Genomic DNA, 23,914 nt, shown 5'->3' with positions numbered 1-23,914 from the left:
GTCATCCCTGATGTACTCACTCGAATCAAACAAAATGACTGTGCAACTTCCAGCACTTCTTCAGACAATAAAGCAGGATTTGCTATGGCAAAATCTTTTTTGCCTGATTTAACTAGATCAGCTTGGGCTGTGTTGTAGCAAGAAAAGTTGGTGTGTTTCAGTGAAGTTTGGCCGTGCTCCTGAATTATTGTTTGGAGAAGTTTCTCCACTTTCTCTCCTGCCTCCATCAACCAGCCAGATGGATTGGTGGAGATATATCCCTTGGATCTCAATATGAGCTCTCATTGCTTCCTTATTTATCATGCAAAGTGGATTTTATTTTTTTTTTCTCTTGCTTCTGTATATCCCCCTGAGTACATGTGTAAATCTTCTGGCTTGTGAGGTATTTTCTTAGCCAGTGCAGAAAGATTATTTGGTTAAAAAGATGCTGTCGGATTACTTGGAGAGAGATGCTCATGCTACAGAATTTTTATTGTAAAATTAAAGTGAATCCTAAATGTAATAATGAGTAAAAGGGAGGTGCCGTGTATCATTATTTATGGCATTATGATAATTATGTTTCCAAAGCAGATTTTTAATTTGTACCCTGCTAGAGTTGTGACTTAATTTATAATCCAATAAAGCTATAGATTGTTGCTCAAGGCAGGCAGGCATGTTATAGCAGGCCAAACGTAATAATTTAAAGCAGTTTAGTAAGCTCAATAACATCTATGGTACGATTGCTTTTATGGGCTTGTTTATCCCATTTGGCACTACCTTGTTTTGTTTCTAGTGTGCTGCTGTGTTCTGAATTTATCGCTGCAACCCAAGAGTAGCTTGTCTAATTTCTCTCGATGGGAGGAAATAAGCCTGCCCACGTTGTGATACGACTTGCTTTCCAACCTTTTTTTGCTGGAGAGAGGTGAGGCTCTGAGAGGAGACTCTTAGGAATAGATGTGAGATGACAGTGATGAAGGGCATGCTTGTATGCTTTTCAGAGTGGGCTTATTTCTGCCTTGATTTATAGCTTTTGTAGATCCTTTCGCTCTGTAAATTTGGATGACAGGACGGAACTTGCTCTGTTGGTTTTGAATGATTTCCGGGAAGATTGGTGGAAGAAATTCCTGGGATTTTTTTATGTTAAAGTGAGAGTAGTAGTACATGAGTCTCCATAGGGATCATGGCCAAAGCTTTTGGTCACCCAGACCGTATAGCTCTAAGACCTGTTGAGAGTCTAAAGACAGTCAAGATACTTGTGGTGTTCACAGTCCAGTGCAGTGGGAACATCTACATTATACTTGAGGAAGACAGAGAAAGATGGTACTAATTTGGCTGAGCCTTGATGAATGAAGGCATAAACCTTGCTCTGAAGTCATGTCTTGTTGCTTTCAAAGCTGTTTGGGGATGTTTAGCCCTTGCAACCAAGTTTTGTGCAGAGTATCTCTGTGAGTCCTGCAGGTCCCCAGTCCGTAGCTGGTGCAGGGGGTGGTGGTTTTTTAGATGCTGCTTTGCATGGAGTGAAACATCTGGCTCCCCTTATTTAGCAAGTGTTTAGTGACTCTAACCTAGGAAACCTCCCGAGTGATGGTTGTTTGTGGTATATGTGTAGTAGTGTCTATTGAAAAAGTGAAGCTGAAATACTTGGAAGAAAGATGGGCTCATCATTGTGAGCCCTTCCTAATCCATCTCAGGGATGCTTCATCTCAGTTGGAAGATTTCACATTTAAATGTGTGCCTTGACCCCCTGCATACAACGGTGGGGTAGTGGGATACTCAGCTCTTTACTCCACTGGTTCAAGCAACAGGTTAAAGAAGAAATTCTCCTTTTTTTTTTTTTTCTATATCAAGACCTGTGACAAAGCAGATGAGATGTGATTTCATTCAGTAATGACTCATATACTCCATCTATTACCCGAGAATACACATAAAGAATTTTTTGGTGTGCCACAGAACTTAATTTTGATAAGGTGGAGTTTGTTGGTTTTTGTTAGGTTTTTGTTTGTTTTAAAATACCTACCAGCAGAATACTCGGAGTTCAACCTTCTTCTCCAAGCTATTGTGTTTCTGACACATTTAGACTTTCTTGCATGACCACAGGCAGCTACCTCATCTGTCTTGAGGTTTCCTACATACACATCTGTTGTGTGATATGGCAATCGCTAGGGAACACTGCATGCTAATAACTCAGTTTTGCAGACAGTGTTAAAAGTATATCAAGAAAAAGATTTGGCCACAAGAATAAATCTACCAGTTCCTCTGAAGTCCAAACTGTTTGCTAATGTCGGTGATGTGCAAGGAGGGAGCTTCAGTTTGTCTAATGAGCACAACCCAAACTTCTGGATAACGAGTTGGAGGACCACCACCAGCGAAGAGAAAACACCAGGGCACCATTTTCCCATCTGTGCAAATGACTGCTGAACAAATACGTAGAGTGAATAGTCAATTGGCACTGAGTAGTAATGAGTGTGAAATTGGTCTGGGCTGGTTCTGTTCTTAAAACAGGATTAACCCATGGGTTTTGGTTGATAGATGAGTGAATTTGGCTCATAATTTTCCTTTCATATGATCTATTTTTTTAGGTATTTCCAAGGAGAGAGACCTTTCCATTCCCTTGATACATCCATGCCTGAAAAATGCAACAAGCCAAAGGGTCTAAGATGTACCCAAGAACACAACATGATTCATGTAAGGGACCAGCAAGCTCAATCTGCATGTTTAAATAGTCCAGCATCTGTTATATTGGAGACTTGGCTTAACTGGATGTTTTAGCGCCTGTCTCTGGCAGTGATTCTCTTGCTGGAAATGCCAACATCTGTATGCAGTTCTTCCTCCCTGTGGCTTCCTAATTTGAGGTTGGGGGGATTCACGTTCCACCTTTTTCCTGTCTCTCACCTCTTGCAAGCTCAACTGTAAATTAGGTTGGGCTGTGGTCACAGCCTGCTTCCACACTGCCTCCCTGTGCTTTATTAACACTTTTTTTTGGTCTGGTGTAGTGCAATAGTTGCATTAGGCAGGACTTTTGTGGGGGTCCTGGGCTGGAGAAATCAGTTCTGATGTTGTTTCCTTAATGGATTAACAGTTGGCAGAAAAGCTTTGCTCATCAAAGATTCATGCCCTTGTGCTGGTGGAAAAATGTTTCTAATGCCAGGCAGCAACTGGGTCCATCTCTTTATCCTCTCAGTCCTTTGTGTTACTCCCAGGGCTACTGGCCACAGCCAACAAATACTTTGGGAAATGTCCTCTGTGATATGAGACAGGTAATTGAAAATTCAGCTGTCTTTCAGGCACAGGTTGATGGTGCTAGCAGTTGTTGAACTTTCAGCATATAATGGAGATCATTCGGAGCTAGAACGTCGAGGGAGATGATGGAAGAGCCTTTGCTTGAATAATTCAGTCAGTCTGTATGAAGACCAGTGGGGAATAATCCCGTGTTACTAGAAATCACAGTCCATGTGCATGTGATTGCTGGACAGCTGTGCCTGTCAAGGAGATGGGGCTTGGGGCCATCTTGCTTCAGTGACCAAAACTCTGTCTCTTTTGTCATGAGCTTCCTAACAAAACATAACCAGTTCGGTGGTATTAAATGCGACAAGAAAATTCAAAAGATTGTGTCTCTTTGGAAGTCAGGAGCTACTGCTTGCAATTCAGAGCAATTGCTTTTCCTTTTATTTGCCTCTGCTAAAGCTGCAGCATGTTTGGTGCTGGAGTAAATCCAAGGCAAGTCTTCTCTTGAACTTGTGGACTTAAACAGCAGATGCACCTCCTCCCTCTGAGCTTCCCTGTCTGTTTTGGGGTAGGAAGGAACAAAGAGTCCTTGTGCATCTCTACAAAATACCCACGAGATTCTTTTAGTGGATTTGAAGCATTTATAACCTGACTGCTCAAGAGTGATTTTTACCATGTCTATAAAAAAAAATCATAAATATGTCTTTGCACATATGCTATATTTAGAAGTTCCATCAGTCTCACTGAAATGGGAGCTGAGGTGCTGTAGATAATTTGGATATTTCCTGACACAAAGCAACGTGGATTGTTTGGATGAGCATCCTGCAGGCAGATAGTTGTCAGCCTCGTGTTTGTGGGTTTGTAAACCAGGCTTTACTTTTCCATTGCCCTGCACTTTGTGTAGGACTCTTGTCAGTATGAACATTAAGTATGCCATGAGCAGGTGTCTTACACCTAACATATCTTGATATAATTAGCTATAATTATGAACCATGACTGCTGTAGCTATTAAATGAAATATTAGGCATCCTTTCCTCACCAGCTGTTCCTCGCTGTAAAACTTCGGGTGCTCTGAGATGCACTGAACAGCTCATGGCCTGAAAATGCTCAGCTAACAACTAAAGCCAGAACCATGGCCTGTAGACCATTCATCCGCCAAAACATCTACCTCGACAATACAGTCTCTTCTAAGGATTTTCATGTCAAAGCCCACAGAGATGGAAATGCCTTTTCAGTGACCGTGCAGATAACTTTCCTGCTGTGGGTTTCCTTGCACAAGCAATTATACTCTTGCAGGGAGAGGAATGGTTTGGAAGCCTTTTTTTGGGCGGAGGTAAAAATGTAATGTAAAATCCAATTTTTTGTTTCTCTTTACCTTGCATTTATCTCTCCTCATCATTCCTTCAAGTCCAAGATATTTGTCATGGTCTGAGCAGAGTAGGAGGAGAAAAAATTGCTTCTGATGGCAATGTGGTCAGTAGTCCTTAGACCATCTTGACTATCTGCCAAGGTTCCCTTCCATTGTGTAACAAGAAATAGATTGAAGAGCTGCTTTTAAACTTCCAAAGTGAAAAAAAAATGCCTGTGGTGACCTGCGTGCCAAAGTCAGCTGCTCAGCCTCTATGCAAGGCTCTTTTACTTGAGAAAATCACCTTGAAGGGTGTCCATGGATTGAGCTGGTAATGCCTGGATGGGTTTTACCTCCTTGCTTGTCTCCTGCCACTTCTACTGAAGTGTTTATTAAGGACAAAGATACCCAACGAGGACTACTTATGACTGTTTTAATGCCTACCTGGGAAGGGTTGCTGGATGCAAAGATTTGAGCTGATGTCTAGATATTGAGCCCTACTATCCCTTGCCCTGGTACAAGCATATAGGAGCTGGAGTACATTGAGGATTTTATTGCCCTGTCTGATGGGTTACCTTGTGCCTTAAGGAGCTCTATATAGGCCATAATTTACTGCGGATTAAATCAGATGGAAAGGGAGCAGTACCCTGAAATGGATGTGGCATCCTGTGGCTGTTACACGAGGCTGTGCTGGACCAGCTGGGCTGATACCTGCACTGCTCAGGTCGCCACCGTGTTTCTCTTGACGTGCAGTAAGACACTAGAATAAATTAATGCTGTATGAGAAACAGCCCGCTGGGAAACAACTTCATGCCCATGAATCATCATGGGTAGGGCTAATGAAAGACCAGCCAGATAAATTGCCCGGTACATCTTTCTAAAAGATGAGAGAGAAGATGGTACATCAGAATCTGAGCTACAGGGGTGGGATCTCCTTCCCTCCTTTCCCCCCTGTTGTTTGCAGAGCTTCACGGGTTGGGTTCTCCTCCTGCCTCACAGCAAGGGGCTAAACTGTTGGGAAAGCACCGTTGGCTGCCTCTCTGGATCATCCGTGAATTGGAAGTGGATTTTATGGGTTGCAACACAGTGCCTGGTTGATGAAAAATATCAAAAAGTCGAAATAATGGATCTCTTTTTCCCACCCTGTGCAGGGAGGAGGTGGCACATCCATGAAATGCTTGTAGGGCCCTGCAGCTGTCTGCCCCTGCAATTGCACCCTTTCTCCCTTAGCTGCAAAAATCAACACTTACACCCAGGGAAGGTCAGTCCTGTTCTTACTGAGCTGTTTGTTATGCTATGGTGCTCACAGCATTTTTGGGTGCGCTATGAAGGACCCTGTTTTTATGCCAATAAAAGCAACTTTGAGCAGTTAATTTAAAAAAAAAAAAAAAAAAAACCAACTTGTGGACTGTTGAGGAACTGAGTAATGAATATATATGTATATATTAGTCCTCTGGACATGTTAAATCTGTGGTAGTGTGTGGGAGAGCTCAAAGTGTGCTGTTATGTATCACGGAGAGTGGATTGTGAGTTGACCTATGTCAAGGAAAGGCATTCCTTTGCTCCGGGAGAAAGTTGGTGAAGGATCTGTGAATACAGGCTTTGTACCTTGGTGTGACACAGGTTGTGCCTAATCTTGGGCTGGAGCAAATGACTGCCTTAGTCACTTCTGCAGCAGGAGAGAGGTTGTGTGTGGTTTTGATAAGAGTATCTTTTGTGATGGTATTGTTGACACTGTGGGCAGCGCTCATGTCATGATCTATTCTTGTGCTTGGAAAGTTGTTTTTTTTTAGTAGCATGTATCTGAGATGTGAAGCCAAAAGCCATGATGTTCATTGTCTATAAAATCCCAGGCTGCAGAACAGTGATGCTTTGGGAATTCTTCCCCTGCATACTTCCCTGAGCTGGTTTTCCCATGCACAGTATTTGTCTGCTCCATCCATCTCCTGAACAGTGGCTTTATCTCCGAGTTACTAAATATCTATGTTGGATCGAGCAAAAAGATTGTGTGAAAGCAGGTTGCAAAATGTCCAGTGTCACCTAAGAGAGCTGCAAGATTAGCACTTCTGCCTGGTGTGTTTTACAACCAATGAGCAGTGAACAAAAGGAAAAATCTTGAATTTTGACTATCTGGGTTATTTTCAGTGCATTTTTTTTTTTTTAAACTTCCAGGAAATGTCCTCTTCGGCTTACCTTCTTAAAGGAAAGTGGAAAGTCAGGCTGGCTGTGGTGCTACTTTAAAAAAAACCCCCACCTCTCGAGTACAAGAAGGTACAGAAGCAGTGGTACGGCAGACAATATTTCTGTAATGCCTTCCATTGGAGGAGTTGAAGTGTTTTAATCAATGCACAGCTTTTGATGAGAGGGATCGTTATCCCCATTTTGACGATGAGAATATGAGAGAGATTAAAATGCCTTTTCTGAAACTGCAAACATTTTATGGCAAGGACATGAACTGAGCTTTCTCTCCAAAGAGCATCCTCCCAGGGTGCTTTGGTTGGCTTCAGGGGCACCCACTGGGCGTCCCAGCAGAAATGTTAAGTTTGCTTTGATTCTGGAAAGGCAAATCAGGAATGTCCCTCCCTGGGGGCTCCTGACCTCATCTCACTTGTGATGTCCTCTGCTCATTGTGTGTCCTTGTGCTTTTACTGCAGTAAATACGGTCATATGGTAAATGAAGAGAAGAAACAGAAGTTTAATTGACCCAGTACCCTTATTTTGGGATTTGAACAGTTTGTGTGCTGGTCTGCCAGTGGAAAGCACCAGGAAACAAAGCAGTTGCAATGCCTTTTTCAACACATGCAGAGAGCAGTCCTGCTCTTGCTCCTGTTTAAAACAGGATGGGAACAACTTACTACTTCTGCCTTCACGTTGGCTGCTTGCATTTTATTCGTGGTGATGGATATTGAAAGGAAGTAGCTGCAGGGGAGTCTCGTGGTTTCCCTCTAGACAAATGTGGCAGAGTTGTTGTTACATAATTTGACTTTGCTCTGCCAGAGTTATAAACATCACAGAAAATGCTCAATTACAACAATAGTGATGTGTGATTTGTCAGAGCTGCTGGAAGGTGGAAAGGGGACGATGCATAAGGCAGATCTTCAGCTTCTTTGTGGCAGCTTTTATTAGCCAATAATTTTTGCGTAATGTCATCATCATTTTTGTGCCTTCCGGACCGTGACTTCTGAATAATGCGAGCATTTATCTAGCTACTGTTTTATAGCTTTCCTTGCTGTTGTTTACAAGTTTGGCTTTGGGGATGGAAAACTTCACATGCATAGCCTGTCATCTTGTCTGGAGGTACAACATGTTGGTGTCTGTTCATATGAAGCAGGGAGCTAAGCAGGATTTTCCTAGACCCAAACAGAGTCTAATCTGGGCAGTGATACGGGAGTCCTTTCAGACTGCCACTGCCAGGGTGAGCTTCGTGGCCATTCTGTGAACATCTGGTCCTGCTTTCTGTGCATCTCTTTTGACTCCTCCTTTCAAGTTGAAGGTCTCGAAGTTGAATTTGAAGGAAGTATTTATTTCTTCCCAGAAGGGGTTGTTGGGCGTTGGAATGGGCTGCCCAGGGAGGTGGTGGAGTCCCCATCCCTGGAGGGGTTGAAGAGTTGGGTTGACTTAATGTTTAGGGATATGATGTAGTTGGGAACTGTCAGTGCTGGGTTAATGGTTGGACTGGATGATCTTCAAGGTCATTTCCAACCCAGTTGATTCTGTGATTCTGTCTTACCTTTTGAGGGAAGGTGGAAGACCTCATATTGATACCAAGAATGGCACCCATTGCCTCTCTTACTGTCAGGTTTTTGTCTTCCAGCACTGTCTGTTGATGTTCTCACCCTTTCAACCAGCAAAGAAATCCCTGGGGGGGGTGGGGTGGTGTTTTTTTTTTTTGTGGGTGGTGTTTTTTTTTTTTGGTGCCAAGCACCATGACAAAGTAGCATGCTTAGTGTTTGGTTTGCAGACATTTGCTGCTGACAGTAAGATGCAGCAAGGGAAAGAAACTGTCCAAGAAATCGGCTTACTGGCTGTTTCTTCTCCCCATCCTGTCCTTTGCCACTGAATCCATTTGACATCTGTATCAGACTATTTGGGATAGGACTATTTGCTCTGAACCAGAGCATTTTACAGCAGAATCCCTGTAAATACTCCTGCAATGCAGTAATTCTCTTTAAATAGGGATAAATATTAAGTATTTATCCTATCCGCTGTTCTTCCTAATGAAATCCATGCTTATTAAACTCGTAAACACCGCAGAGGAAAGGGCTGGAGTCATGTCGGAGCCTGGGATTAGACTGAGCTGGACAAACTGCAAAAGCAGCCTGGGGCCAGGACAGAAATAGGATCAGCAAAGGCTAATGCAGAGCTTTTTCCTCTGATGTGAGTGATCTGTTGAGATGCAGGGTGGTTGGGTCACAGCTTTGCTGAAGATGTCTGGGGTTTTTAATGACTACAACCTTTCCTAGGCCTGGTATAAGACCCACCTAGCCAAATGTCCTATTTCTAGTTGGGGACAGATGCAGACAGTTAGGGAAAGACCTTCCAAAACCCCCAGGATGTGCACAAAACAATCCTTCCGGTAATCAGTTTTTCTGAGATTTCTTGAGTAAGGGGTGGTATTGAGGCCATTACATTTAATAGCTTTCATTGCCTCTCTTAGTTAATTTACATAGTTTTTTTTATTAAACCTATTTTTATTCTTAAAACCCATTGCCTCAGGATGTTGGTGCTTTAATTAAAGTGAGCTGTAAGCTGAATGCAAGTCAACAACATCATGTGCCTGTGAAAAGGACTATCATGAGACTGAGATGTGTTAGCAGGAATTACATCCTCAGGAGGCATCGAGGATGCAGTCTTCCTGCTGCTTGATGCTGATGAGAGCTCAGCGGGGATGCTATATCCAGCAATGTGCTCCACTTCAGGCACGGCTTTGGACCTAATCTGGTTGGTCTGTGCGAGAACAAGGGGCTATATTTTGTTTTGTTTTGTTTTTTTTTTTAGATGAGCCTCAGAGACTCAAAGACTGGAAGAGCTGGACCTATTTAAACCAGGAAAGATAGCTGCCTCCCCTCAATCTCCAAATAAGCAAAGTGTTTGGTAAAGAGAAAAGCAATAGTGCATCATTAGCATCAGTAATAGGTTTGTAATATTTGAATCCTTCCATTAGTATGGCCAGGAGCATTGGGTATCGCTGTTATGCTGTTTGGGAAAGATCCAGTCGATTTAAAACCCATTGTCAGGAGCTATGAAAGGAGAGTAAATCATGCTGCGGAGGGGTAGATGGGGAACCCCTATCGCTCTGTCCTGTTTTCTCATGAATCGGAGGCTCCCTGAGGGATTTTTGTTTTACCTCTGCGCTGAATGAAAGAGGGAGGATATAATTGCAGGAGGCAGAGCTGGTCCAAGACATTATTGCTGCAGAGAGTCTCCTGGGGCCACTAATAGCCAGAAACAGCCCTGGCTCCAGCTGTGCACCATCTCTGGAATGACACAGGAATTCCTGTCACAGCACCATCAAGAGTTGCCAGCATTTTTTTGTGACAACTACAGCTGCTGGGATACAGATAGATGTTCCCTCTGTTCCGTGAAGTACACTTAGAGAGAAACTGGTCCTCTGTAATGGCAGAGTGTGGGGGAAAGAAAAGGCAGGCAAGTGTTGGTTATCCCTTGGTTTGGATACCGTTATCCCTTTGCTTGCTACCTGGGCAAGCAAAACTGCCTGATGGCTCCTCAGCTTTGCAAGGCTGCAGGCCCTGAAGCCTGGAGGGAATTAGCAGTCCTGTCTATGCTTTCCGGTTGTGTTTTTGGAGGCTGGGAGCTGAGGTGCTTTACAAAGTATAATAATGTTATTTTTAGAGATTTGGCGCTCTCTTTGTTGCATCTGCTGATCCACAGTTCAATTGTGGCAGCCCCAGCAGGAACACATATTTCAATAATATGTTCTCTGCCACTTTCTTTGACCTGCTAAATTGAATTGTAAATGGAGCATGTCACAACTCAGAAATCTCATTCATGGCCTTCTCTAACAAGGTGTGCAGAGAGTTACTAGCTTAGTCTTTCAATAATCAAATAAGATATGTCTGACATGTACAATGACTTACTTTAGGAAGCATCTGGTTAGCCATCGAAGCCTAAGCAGCTGGAATGGCAGGAATATTTTTCTCCTTACTTTCAGACTCATTGTCTTGCTTGTTTAAAATTTATTTATTGGCAGATGCCTCTTATTAAAGACCACAGTGTGTTGCCTAGGAGTAGTGAATCAGCTAAAACCTTTGCAGTGTTTATGAAGTGGCCAGGCTGGCTCAAATTAGTTGCGCTGACAGATGTGTCCTAATCAGTCTGTCTCCTGCCTGGAGAGGGCTGTAGCAAATGGTAAAAGTCCCATACCTTATGAGATTTGAAGAACTAAGGAAAGATGGGGAAAAGAGAGAAAGTTGAGGATGGAGTAAAAAGGAAGAGCTGGAGAATGTGTTCAAGTGGAGTTTTGCACCAGATGTTCGTGCTCTTGGTTGTTAGATGGGGAGATGTTAGATGAAGCCTTTGGACAGGCTGAAGAACTGCAAGAGCTGACTGCGCTCTGTGGAGTCCCGCAGACTGCTGCCTGCTCTCTCTTGGGTTCAAGAATCTTAAATCCAACAGAGAGATGAAAGCCTCATCCCTCTGCAGCCTCTTTAAGGTGAAGGAATTGAAGCCCAGGCGCCTTGATTCTGTTCCCAATGTTCGTAAGGTCTGGTAGGTCAACATCTATGAGTCAAGTATATTGATTTGCTCACTTAAATGCCTCAAATCCTTAGAGTGCAAAGTACTTTCCCTTTGTTATATCCCTCTGCAATATGAGATTGAGCTATTGGATGTACTTTTGGCAGTGAAAGCCAATTGCATCCTGGGCTGTAATAGTAGCAGTGCAGCCAACAGCGGGAGGGATGTGGGTTTTCCTCTCTACTGACACTTGAGAAACCACATCTGAGCACTAAGTCTGGTTTTGGGGGTCCCTAAAACCAAGGCAGGCAGTAAGACAGAAGCAAGGCCAGCAAGGTCACCAAACTGGTTGGAACTGGAGCCTGGGACATATGAGGAGAGGCTGAGAGCTGGGGTTGTGCAGCAGGAGAAGGGAAGGGATGATCCTACTGCTCTCCACAACTGTCTAAGGAGTGACTGTAGAGAAGATGATGGCTCTTGGCAAGAGGTAATGGACACAAGCTGCACCAAGGGAAATTCCGGTTAGACACTAGGAATGTTTCTCCCCATAAGAGTGGTCAAACCCTGGAGCAGGACCCAGAGCAGGGTGGGAATTTCCTTCCTTGGAGACATTCATACCTTGCTGGGACATTGCCCTAAGCAACCTGACCTGAGCTGGCCTTGCTTTGAGTGGGAGTTTAGAGCAGAGCCTGCCAAAGGCCCCTTGCGGCCTCAGTTATTTTATCTTTAAATGTTTATTGGGATCTGCACTTGATCTTTGACACTGTGATCGCAGCTAATGAGCTCAGAATCTACTGGGATGGAAAACTTCGCGTTTATAGTACACGAGTGGCTGTTTCAAGGATTATGCATTCACATACCATGAGTTATTAATGAAATTGTGTAACTTCACTGTAGGAACTGAAGTATTGTGCATGTTGACAAAATGCTCCAGCTGATATTTATTCTTGCTTATCCTCAGTTCCCATTTCTAATGGGCACAGCTGGGAGATGTAGTCATCTTTCATCTTCAGAGATGATTTAATAACTTGCTTGAAGAAGACTTTTCTTTTGTTTGTTTGAATGAGGTCCAATTGGGTAATCCGGAAATGAAGAATCATGCTGTCGATTTTTCTTTTGTATTCACTGGATAAATGTTAGCTTGCCTCCTTTCCGCTCTAAGTTAATACTGATAAATGCCTGCAGGAAACTGATTCTTGGAAATGTCAGAAAGTAGTGTAGTGAAGACTCATTAGTAAAATCTTCATTGTATCTGGGAGTGAATTTAAACGACCTGAAAACACACTTGAGTAATGGTGGTGCTCCAATTTGAGTCCAGTTCTTGTATTTGCTCTTGAAGTAGAGAGCAGTTATTTAGGGCTGTGTGGCCTTGATCTTTCAAGGAAATCCATTCATTTGCTAAAGGCGGGTGCCTGAGCTCATGGATATTTGGGAACGCAGGGACGGTGTGCACTGTAGGAAGATAAAATACCTTTTCTGTCTTGCTGTATTTGCAAGTTTGAGGGCCTGGCTGTTACTGGGTGTCTCAATGCTGTCTGAACATAAAGCCTTCAGCACAGATTTACAGTGTCTTGTGGGAAAATGATAAATACCTTCTGGTGGGGGAGAGGGTGATGAGATTCATCCACAGGTTGCTTAGCTGCTCTGGTTACTGTATCTCTGCTCTTCTGAAAGCTCTGCATTTAAACTGGTAGGCGCTTGCTTCTGGTGTGAAGACTTGAATTTAAAAGGAGTGATGGGAGAAGAAATGTTTAGATATATAGGGATGGGGCCAAGAACAGAGGGAGAGATTCAGGGAGATCTTACCATAGCCTAAGGGAAGCCAGTGGGCATCTGGACATCTGATCTGTGTGGAGCTATGGAGGTATTAATGTAACTTGTTTGAAGTTATTGCTTTGCTCTAGTGGTTTTGATGTACTTCTAACAAAATTGAGTAGCCCTGATTTGCTCCTGGATGATATCCTTACAACTGTAAGCAAATCTTGCCAGGGTGTATTAAATCAACCAAGCAGTCTAAAATAGCTGTTGTCCAGAGACCCGAGTGCTGGCAGAGAACTGATGTAGGATGGCTCTCCAGCTATAGAGGAGACCTGTGATGGGGAGAAGACCGAAGCCGACAGAGCATGGACTCAAGATTGAGTTGTGTGCAAGTAAAAAGCCAATGAGATTGGTGGCCAGGGTTATGATAGCTGGCATTCAGGAGGCTGAGGTCTGTCCCTGTCACTTGCCCCTATCTTCAGTCTGTCATATCACCCCTCCAGACCTCTGGGTTTTCCCCCTTTATTTTTTCCACATTATCCAGTTTGCAGCTGCAGTTGTTCCAGTAACATGAACAGCTAGATGAAACTGGGGAAAGATGACCATGTTTGTTTTGGGTTTTTTTTTGTGTGTGTACATATGTGTGGTCAGATCCACATGCTGTTGTTCTCTGTCTACTTGTGTGTGTCCTGACCAATGTGCTGCCAGGTTTGGGGCAGGCTCAGTCTCTCTCCAGTTTCCTCTGACCAGAAATTCCAGCCTCAAGCGAAGATGCCCTTCAGCAAGAAATTGCTTTAAAAATATTATATTTCTTACAAAAGGTTTCTGTCTTTCACCACCGGAATTTTTCTGACAAAAAAAAGGAAAGGCAGGGGGAAGACATTGTCAAAAAGCTTCTTCCTGTTCTAGTTTGATTTTTATTTACTTATTTAATTATTTTTAATGAATGAACAGGAGGTTTATTGTTTTCAGGAGACAGAGAATGGGTAGGGCCTGCCATGAAGACTGAAAGCCATGACTTCCCGGAGGCACTTCGATTTGAACAAGAGCCTTCTTCATGTTGGATGACTGGCAATTCCAGAAACCAGCCTGTCTCTCCAACTGTTCTTTCGTTTCTAGCTGGGGAGTGCAAGCTATGCTGGGAGAGGCTCTCCAGCAGGCACATCTGCCACCTCACATGGCACACCATGGTCCTGGCTTGAGTTGGCCCCTCACCCCAAAAAGGCCATTGAATGACTCGAGCGTGGCCAGAGAAGGGCAACGGAGCTGGGGCAGGGTCTGGAGCACAGGTCTGCTGGGGAGCGGCTGGGGGAACTGGGGGGGTTCAGTCTGGAGCAGAGGAGGCTGAGGGGAGACCTCCTGGCCCTCTGCAACTCCCTGCCAGGAGGGGGCAGAGAGGGGGGATGAGTCTCTGGAGCCAAGGCCCCAGCGCCAGGCCCCGAGGGAATGGCCTCAAGCTGCCCAGGGCAGGGTCAGGCTGGCTCTGAGGAAGGATTTCTGTGCAGAAGGGGCTGTTGGGCGTTGGAATGGGCTGCCCAGGGCAGGGGGGAGTCCCCGGGATCCCTGGAGGGGTTGAAGAGTCGGGCTGAGCCAGCGCTGAGGGATCTGGGGGAGTTGGGAACTGTCAATGTTAGGTTAATGGTTGGACTGGATGATCTTCAAGGTCCTTTCCAACCTAGTTGATTCTGTGATTCTGTGAAAAGTTGTACTTGCAGAGATGCTGGAGGGAGCAGGCTGAAAATTGAGACTGTTTGGCCCTCCTTGTACGCAAAGTTCTCATGAAAATCCTCTCCGGTCATGGGGACTGGAGGAGGAATGTTTCTATTAATGTTGGCAGAAAGAGAGACCTATGGGTTGGATGGTGGGGAAATATTCACACCGTCTAGTCGTAGGTGTTGAAAGTGAGATGGTTTCAGGGGCTCTTTATATAGCCAACAAAGAGGGCCAGCTTCCTCCAGAGCAAATTTAGATCATTTAATCGAAACCTTTGTTTGGAGCAAACCTCTGATTGACTGTACATGGAAACTGCTGTAGCTTTGCATATGCATAGATAATAATTTTTGTCCAGGGTAGCTCTAGATAAATACACTTGCTATTTTTTCAGTGTGGAGTAACTTCCTTCCATGTTTTTTTAGTAGCTGGTTATATTAAATATACAGGCTTAACATCGCTGATCACAGAAACCTCTGACTAAAACACAGATCCTATCAGCAGGTGAAATGGAAAAATAATTTTAACTTGTTAGGTTGGATTACTCTGCACCATGTTTATGATAGCTCAGTGTTAATGTGGAGAAGTGAGATGTTTTTATTGCTGCGGTTTGCACTGATTTTTTTTTTTCAAAACGTGGGACCATAGAGCGTTCAGTTTTTTGGATTTGGAAGCCAGCTATTTTAAGAAATTTGAAAAAATACATATTTAAACAGAGGAAGGGGATCTCTGAACAGTTTTGGCAGAGTAAACCTTGGTTCTGCTCGAAGTAGCAATGAGGCAAGGGGCGAGTCTGCTCTGCCAGTAACGTTTAATGACGAGTGATTTCCTGGTGCAGTGTGAAATATAAATTAACAGCCAAGAGGAATGCAGAATTGAAAGGGAACTCAGTTTATCCACTTTTCTGAAATAATGAATCTAGCAATAAAAGATTTTTTTTTTTTGGTTCAAAGCCAGAGTGCAGGGAAGTGAGTTGACATTTTTCTATTGATTTTTAGTGGGGTTCATCTGATCCTTTTTGCTGCCCTTCAGCCTCCCTGCTGTCATGCTGTTTTTCCGGCCGGTAGCAAGTGCTGCCCATCTTTCCTGTCTTTGCTCTTCAGATGAACGTTGGCTCTTTACATAGTGGTCTGTGGTGAAGGGTGCTTTATTTATTTTTTTTTTTTTCCCTTGCTCTGCGGTTTTGGGTTTTTGGCTTCTTTTTGTAAATGATAGTTATCTTTCTTGATTTTGAGGCCCTCCAGGCTAAGGGAGCTTTAACTCTGGAGGGAAACAATAGTTTAGTTTTCCCTCTTTTTTTTTTTTTTTTAAATTTTGCTGTTTGAGCCCCTCTGTCAAAGAACAGTCCTCTGTTTTATTAAATGCTGTTAAAAGACCAAAGCACCTGTAGAGTCAACTTGCTTGAATTATGGATGCAGGTTCATTCTTGCCTTCTTTTAATACCCCTTAAGGTCTCTGTGAAAAGTTTTCATGGGGTATTGTGAGGAATAAAATTATGGTACCCCACTTGCTGCGCTCATCTGACTTAACCTACTGTTTTGGAGAAGTTGTTTTCATTTGGTCTCAGTGGTGGCTTAGTGTAAAGTTGTTAATGTTTTCTGGTTTTTAGTCTTTTAAACAGACTACCTTTTAATCAGGAAAGAAATTTTTGTGCCTCTTCTCACTTCCAAGAAACCCCAGCCTCACCCCTATATTTAAGGCCCTTTAGGTGAAATCTTGCTTGCTGTGGTTTTAGCTGCTCTGGGAGAGCTTTGGGGACCTACTGCCACAGAGGGTTGGATGTGAGCATTGGTGCAATCCTCACAGTTGCATGTGAGTCAAAAGGGGGACTGTAAAAAAAAAAAAAAAGTCTGTTTCCATCTGTGAGCTGCCATAAGTAGCTATACTGGTATAAACTGGGGCAAGCTAGCAGCGGTATTCGACTTCCTTGACCAGAAAGCTTCTAGGGATGCACAAGTTGGAAGGTACCCAGCTTCGCCCACATTGATTGATTGATTGGGCTGTTGATTGCAATGAGCTAATCCGTGTAGGAATGGAGCCTTAATCCATGCAGCACTGGCATTTCCTCTTACCCATTCACAGTTCAAAGCAGGCTTCTCACTTTCCAGTTCTTTTCGAAACGCTTTGTTCCTTCTGGGTGCCAGAGAGGATGCTGGAGGTGGTGGGTTTGCTTTAGAGGGGCTCCTGCAGTTTTATTCCAAGGCCAGAAGATGTAGGTGCATCTCAAGGAGGCAAGTCCTGCTACTCGTGAGGTTGGGATGAGCTGACAGAGGTCTCCAGCAACCACTACAGGTGGATCAGGGCTAGTGTCAACCGGAGTGACTCCAGCGAAGCAAAAAGTTTATGCTCTGCTTAATCCATAGGCTGCCAGCAAATCAGCTGGCTCTAGGTCTGGCTTTTCTTGGCTTTAATGGAGCAGACCTTGAGCCAAGAGTGTACTGTCCTTTCTGAAAAAGCAGCTGCCGCCGCCTCCTCCAGATGGGTGCAAAGAAAGAGTGAGGGGGGCAGCTTAGCTCATTGCACAGCATTTCAATGATCTTCAGGTGTACATGTAGTAAATACGCAATTTAATGTGGTCACACATGTTGTATCCCTCTGCTTTGCCTGTATGCCCCAGTTAGAGCTTGGGACGTACTTTCTGATAGACCTAGCTTATAAAATATTATATGAAAAAATTATAAAAAATATTTAAACCTCAGGAAGAGGGGCACATGTAAATGCAGTGATAGTCACACCATAGGCAATCTTGATATTAAGATCTTAAGATAAACGTTCCTTCTCTGTTCTAAGTCTAAACCACACTATTTAGAGCCTGATGCTGTGCTGATCTCCTTATTGGGAAGATAATGGTGACCTAAAGGCTTGTTAAAGGTTCATCAAGTCAATTTTCAACTGGATATGGTTCTGGCTTCTCTGCAATGGCACGAGGTCAAGTTGTGTTCACCCTGTAATTCATCAGGGAGTAGCTGTGGGAGACAAATGTGCATTAGCTCTGCATGTGGCTAGTTTTAGCAGAGGATCACTTTCCTAGTGACAGCCAGGGAACCTTCTCTAAAACTTTAAAAAGCATGGATTTGTTCGTTGAAGAATTTCTTTGCTTTACAAACGGTATCACACTAAGAGATGTCTTCTAGCGCATGTGTGATCGGCTAGAATGTCGAAATGGTGAGAAATCTCATTGCTTCTAATATAGCAAGTTGGACTAAATTGAAATAGTCCTTGTAGGAGGGGTGGGTGGGAGTGTGTATGTAGATGAACTTCATAATATCTCCTACAGATTTTACAGGAAACAAAATTATCTTCCTGAGCCTCTCTGCCTTCCTGTGCCACCAGTGCCAGGTGGTAAATAATGCTGAGACCATCTGGGTTGGGGAGTTGCAGCAGAAGAGGCTGGTGAAGGCTTCAGTTAACCAAACTGAATCCCCAGATTGGAAAAATCGCTTCTGCACTAGGAATTTCAGGGCTGTTTCAAACAAGTAAGATTAAAACTTGCAGCACAAGTGCAGGTAAAACACGTTGAACTGATTTCACAGTTGAATCACAAGCTGGCTCTTTCTGTGGCAAATTTCTTTAATTTCTTTTTTCCCCGTCATCCCTTTCTTTGGAGTTGGTTATACTTCCACCTGACATAGGGTTGGGATTGGAGATGCACAAAAGCGGTGGAGAATGTGGATGAAGAGCTGATATTTTTTTTTTTGTTGGGTTTTGTTTTTTTTAAGGATTCTGTGATTTAAACAAATTTTAAGTCACTGACAAACTGCAACTTGGTAACATGTCTCAATTTTCATTTCCTTTTGGGGCTCTTCTGATTATGTCTAGATACTCTTGGAGTAAGAAATCTTATTCCCTTTGCTAGAAGTGGTCCCACAGTAGGCCTGAGATCACAAGGAGAGTGATACATGCAAGATACCTGTTTTTAAAAGTGCTTCTGCAGTGCAGAATCTTCAACCTGTGCCTGACACTTTTTAATATTCTCACTTCATCAGTTTTCTTATTTTAATTGATAGTTTCTCCATCCTTCTTTGGGCTGTGACCATCTCAGTGGGTGTGCTCTGCGAAGACTTCCTCCATATACCAAGTGGGGTTTTTTGAGGTTAACTGATCACGTGATATGTGTCCTCTCTGGTCATTTAACTGGAGGAAAAAGGTGACTCTTCATTTATTGCTTTCCTTTAAAATTAAATGTCGATATAACAAGGTTAATACTGTTCTGTGCCATTCTGTAAGACATCATGTCTATGTCTGTATTAACGAGTAGTGCGGCCCAAGAGAAGAGGTTTATGGAAGGAGGTGGTTGATGCTGAGATCCTGACATCCATGGTCCAAGCATTTTAGAAGTGGTGGTGCGGTCATTTAGGGCTAACTCTAATCTGGTCTTGTGGACTGAGTGCCCATTGGTAGTTGAGGTGCATTGGGTTTACTCCTGGAGTGCACCTTGTGGTTTAGCTTCACCCAGAGCCCTTTAGTGATGTGAACCAGAGCACAGAAAGCAGGACAAAGTGCTGAGCTACTTCCAAAATGGATTCTGATGGGAATGAAGGTGCTAATGCAGATGTGTTTGGTCAAGTTTGTTTGCAGGAACAGAGAGAGTGCTGTGGGAGCTGAGCATGTTTAAGCTTAGTGCACGTAATTGGTAACTAGTGAGCATGTCTGTCTTATCCCAGTGTAAAGAGAAACTGAAAGGGAAGAGGGAAAGAGAAGGTTTTTCTAGAACAACTGCCAAAAACATCAGTGCTGACATTCTTATAAAATCTCATAGAGCTGAAAATACGGATGTCTTTTCAAGCACCTTCAAACTGTCTAGTGGTTCTGCCTGAGTTTCTGTAGGTGAAGTGGCACTGTTTCCTCTACCTACTTGTGGCTGTGATTGAGTGATCAGGATGAAATGATTTGTTTATTTTTGGCAGTAGAGTCTCAAAGCTGTTGCATGTTGCAGATTTCACCTTCCTTTAAAGCATGGAGGAGCTTGAAAAGTCGGGGCCTGTAAAGCTCTTCTGATGAGGGACTGTTGGAAGGAGGTTGTACAGGACCCAGGGTAAATCCAGTACGTTGTGCACGTAGGTCAGATTTCATCTAGGTTCAGGCTCTGGTTCAGTTTGTGCTGAATAGCATCAGTGGTGCTGGGAAGAGGTTCCTTTTTCTTCTGAAAACCCACCCAGAACTCACTGGACTATCTCAACCCTTGAAGAATTTGGGTTTTCACAAAATCAGCCAGGCAAATATATCTGGCAAGTGCACCGTCAAGGGCAAACCAAAAATAGCTTTTGGAGAGCTTGACACAAGCTATGCTACTTGCATGTAAATGAGAGGGGGGAAAAAAAAAATTAAAACCCATCCAAACGTGTTTTAAAATGTTTTCTTTGGTCTGTTTATCAAATCAGTGTCATCCAGTGCATAAACACTGGCCAAGTGTGTCCCATAATGACCTTTAAAAAGCTGATTTTTTTTTTTGTAGCAATGCTGGTCCTCAGCACTTGAGATACTTTAAACCTCAATTGCCTTGCAAGAACCTGTCCAGTTAATGGATTCGGCAGCGTTGCTGATAGGTGCAAGAAGGTGTTAGACCCAAATGGAGAGGAAAAAGACCAGGAAACGATAGGGAAAGTGAGGTTTGAAAGCTTGGAGATCTGCAGACTGGAAGGCAGCCAGAAGAAAATAATCATAGACTTCTGAAAGGGTTAGCAAATGCTTCCTCCGGGGGAATTCGGTGGGATGGAGTGAAGGTGTGAGTGGGTTTTGGTTTGGGTGTTTATATAACCCAGATGTTCCATGGGTGGATTTTAATCTGAAATCTCTCGGTTGGAAAGCGTTGTGCAGCAGTGGCTGGGGTGGAGGAGGTTCATCGTGGAGAGGTGTTGTGGCCTTGCTGCTGTGTTTGGGACTGGGGAAAGCTGGTGTTGGCTACGGAGCTGACATAGATGCTGTGGCTGGCATCCTGCTACCAAAGGTGGGTGTCTTTTGGGGAAAACCCCCATTCCAGCCTCAGTGCTTTCCCTCCAGGAGCTCCCCTGTGCACATAGGTGCAGATACGTGCACGAAGTGGAGAGATTATAGTCTCTAAGCTCATGGCAGAGCAGTTTGAATGTACTCAGTAGTTGCACTATAGAAATCCCTTTGTACCTCTTTCTGGTCCCTTTTGCCCCATTTATCTGGAACACGAAACCCCTCATGGGACCTGCTGCTACTGAGGTTTGATGGAAGCCGAGTTGAAAAAAAATGTTTTAACTATAACCCCAAGCCAAGAACTGGGAATGTCTAGCAGAAAACATAATTTTTGGCACAGCAAAAAATAAGTAATTCCAACCCTTTTTATTGCTCTTCTTTGGCACTTTTAATAAGATGGAGCATACAAGGAAGAACCGTATCACAAGATTGGTATCCAGGGTGATGCATGATGAAAAATAATCAATACACAGTTAAATAAATAGCTTCAGCCCTTAAGATGGAAAGGGAAGGCAAAGGGATAGCAGTGTTTCTCTCATCACCAAAACAGTGTTTATATTGTTACGTTATTTTGCATAATTGAAAAGCCATGAGACAGTTCACTAGAGAAAAGGGCATTTTCAAAGGAGATTAATGTTGTGCTCAGGGTCTGGAAGGAAATTATAGTAGTAGTAGTAGTAGTTGCTCATACACTTTTTAAATTTTCATCCCTTCTTGGTCATTCTGTGAAGATTCATTTGAATATTTTCCATAAAGGATTTATTTCAGTGTTTTGTTCCAAATAGACTGGATGAAATGGAAACATGTGTGGATTATTTAATGCCTGCAGAGTAAAACCAACAAGGAACATGTGGAAAAGGTGCTGGTTAGGGACAGTTTCTCGCAACACTGTTCTCTTCACGGATGTCCTTGTGGTTTAGGATTTTACCCATACTATTGGAGCAGGGCACTGAACAGATGTTTTAAGGATATTTTTTTTTTAGGGGGGGTGTGTGTGGAGTATTATTTGAAACATTCATCAAAACTCTTTCATCCGATGCTGGTGTGGTCTCTCCTCCTGCCATATTGTTTGCAAAACATTTGCATGTGTGGTGGTGGTGGGAATAAATGTTGTGGATGGGTGGTTTGGCTCTGCAGGATCTGAGTGCCCTGGGGGAAGGAGTAAGGTTTCATATGTCTGTAGTAGTATCATCCCTAACCTGCTGTGTAGTTTTTGCTGTGTGATTACTACTCGGTCATTTAGGTTGAACCCATGGGAGAGTAAGATGCCAAGTTGCATCTCTTGCATGTGAATGGAAAAGTTAGTTAAACAATTGTCTCAAAAAAAAGCAAACTAAAAAAAACCCCAAAACTTCCAACAACAAAACCCCCAAAACTCCAACAAAACAAAACACTCAGCTCTGTAACCAGGAATGCTTCCTCATTCCACATGCCCTGAGAGCTGGAGAAATGCTGTCCCAGCCCTATACAAGATGGATCTACGTAAGTGACCCCTCTGCCCAGAGCTGGGGAACAGGGGTTGCATCTCCCACCTTACCCAGGGAAGGAAGGTCTGAAATCTGCCCTTGAAAATGTCTCCCTCAGCAGCTTCTAGATGAGATGTGGGACAGGATGAGGCACCGGTCCTGGAATGTGATGCTATTAATGCTGACTTCTCTTTCCATCTGTAGTGGGAGCGTCTCTGGTTCCTCATCCTCACCTCGTCCTTCTTCCTGACCCTGATCTGGTTTTACTTCTGGTGGGAAGTTCACAATGACTACAATGAAATCAACTGGTGAGTAGAGCTTCCCCATTGCAGAGAGGGGCAAACCGTTAACAAATTCGGCTGCCATCATACACCTATAAGAGCTGTTTGATGCTGGGTTGGGTGCATTTGGGTCCTTTGGATGGACTTGTTAATTACAGAAAAGGGAAAACAAGGTGGGAGGTGAAGACTGAAGGAGAGCTGCTTCTGTCTGTCACAGAATCCCAGAATCACTGCGGTTGGAAAAGCCCTTGCAGCTCCTCCAGTCCAACCATGACCCTCCCCCTGACCCTTCCCAACTCCCCCAGATCCCTCAGCGCTGGCTCAGCCCGACTCTTCAACCCCTCCAGGGATCCCGGGGACTCCCCCCTGCCCTGGGCAGCCCATTCCAACGCCCAACAGCCCCTTCTGCACAGAAATCCTTCCTCAGAGCCAGCCTGACCCTGCCCTGGGCAGCTTGAGGCCATTCGCTCTTGGCCTGGTGCTTGTTATTTCGTTAAATAGACTGTCTTCACTGAGAGATGTAATGTGTCCTCGCATCTCCATCGCATGGCTGTAATGGAGCTTGGGGTAGGTGTTCTCCCTGGCGAACAACATGAGAAAACAAAGATGGTGCTGAGATCATGCAGAAGCTTTCTGGCTGTGTTTTGTTTGTTTGTTTCTATGGTTGGCTGGTGTTGGAAGTGGCTGAGCAATTTGGCTGCAATGTTCCACAGAATATAAATGACAAAAAAATCAGCCTGAAGCAGACATGGGTGTGGAAAATTTTGCAAAGTTGAAAGGAGCTGAAAACAAGCCTTCCAATGGGATGTGCTGGGGAGTTTGGGGTGTTGCCAGCTCCTGCCAGTGCTGGAAATTATTCTGCCTTTTACTATCAGCAGAATCTTAAAACATTTTGACGGTACCTTGGGCTCTCTTCTAACCAAACTGCTTTGACATCATCTTCTTGTCAGAGATAATATGTAAACTGTATTTTAAAATGCAGTGGGGAGTTGATCCCTCAAATAAATCACCTGCTTTAGATGCTGAGGTTGTGTGATGGAGAGTGTTTACTAACTTGATGACGTGAGCTGTTTCCTCCCAGGAGTGTGGTTTTCCTCTTTGCTCAGACCCATGCTCTGGGAACCCAAACCATAACGGTTGTTCTTGTTTATATTATTAGCATGAAAAAAGTCTCTCTTTTTTAAGGGTATCTTAGAACTCCTCTTTCTTCCAGTTTATACCTTCAGTAAAGGATGTGAGTGCTCCTAGTCTGCTCCAGTGCAAAGCCAAATCTGTCTTAAAGATGAGAAAGGGCTCAAAAAAAAAAAAAAAATCATGGAGAGATGAGGCAAAGCCCTGGAAATGCTGTGAATGGGCATTGCAGCTGCAGTGCTGCAACACTTTGGGTTCCCGAATATTTATACAGGAATGGGAGGAAACGTGCAGATCTGCTCTGGATGCAGGAGGAATTTGGGCTTCAACAAGTATCACGTGCAGACCAAAGCCCCTTCCCCTGCCATGGAACCCAG

General features: G+C 43.8%; 1 protein-coding gene across 2 annotated transcripts in view; it reads left to right on the top strand.

The window, feature by feature from the left end:
- Positions 1-23,914, top strand: part of GDPD5 (glycerophosphodiester phosphodiesterase domain containing 5) — a 177,748-nt gene that overhangs the window by 101,472 nt on the left and 52,362 nt on the right. For both annotated transcript variants that reach the window (XM_074918819.1, XM_074918808.1), the window contains exon 3: positions 22,330-22,433. In XM_074918819.1, coding sequence (XP_074774920.1) covers positions 22,330-22,433 — 104 coding nt within the window. The remainder of the gene's footprint in view (positions 1-22,329; positions 22,434-23,914) is intronic.

This window comes from Athene noctua, chromosome 1 (genome assembly GCF_965140245.1).
Source record: "Athene noctua chromosome 1, bAthNoc1.hap1.1, whole genome shotgun sequence".
NCBI lineage: Eukaryota > Metazoa > Chordata > Aves > Strigiformes > Strigidae > Athene > Athene noctua.
Note: the sequence above shows the minus strand (reverse complement) of the source record. Positions and strands in the feature narration are given on the sequence as shown.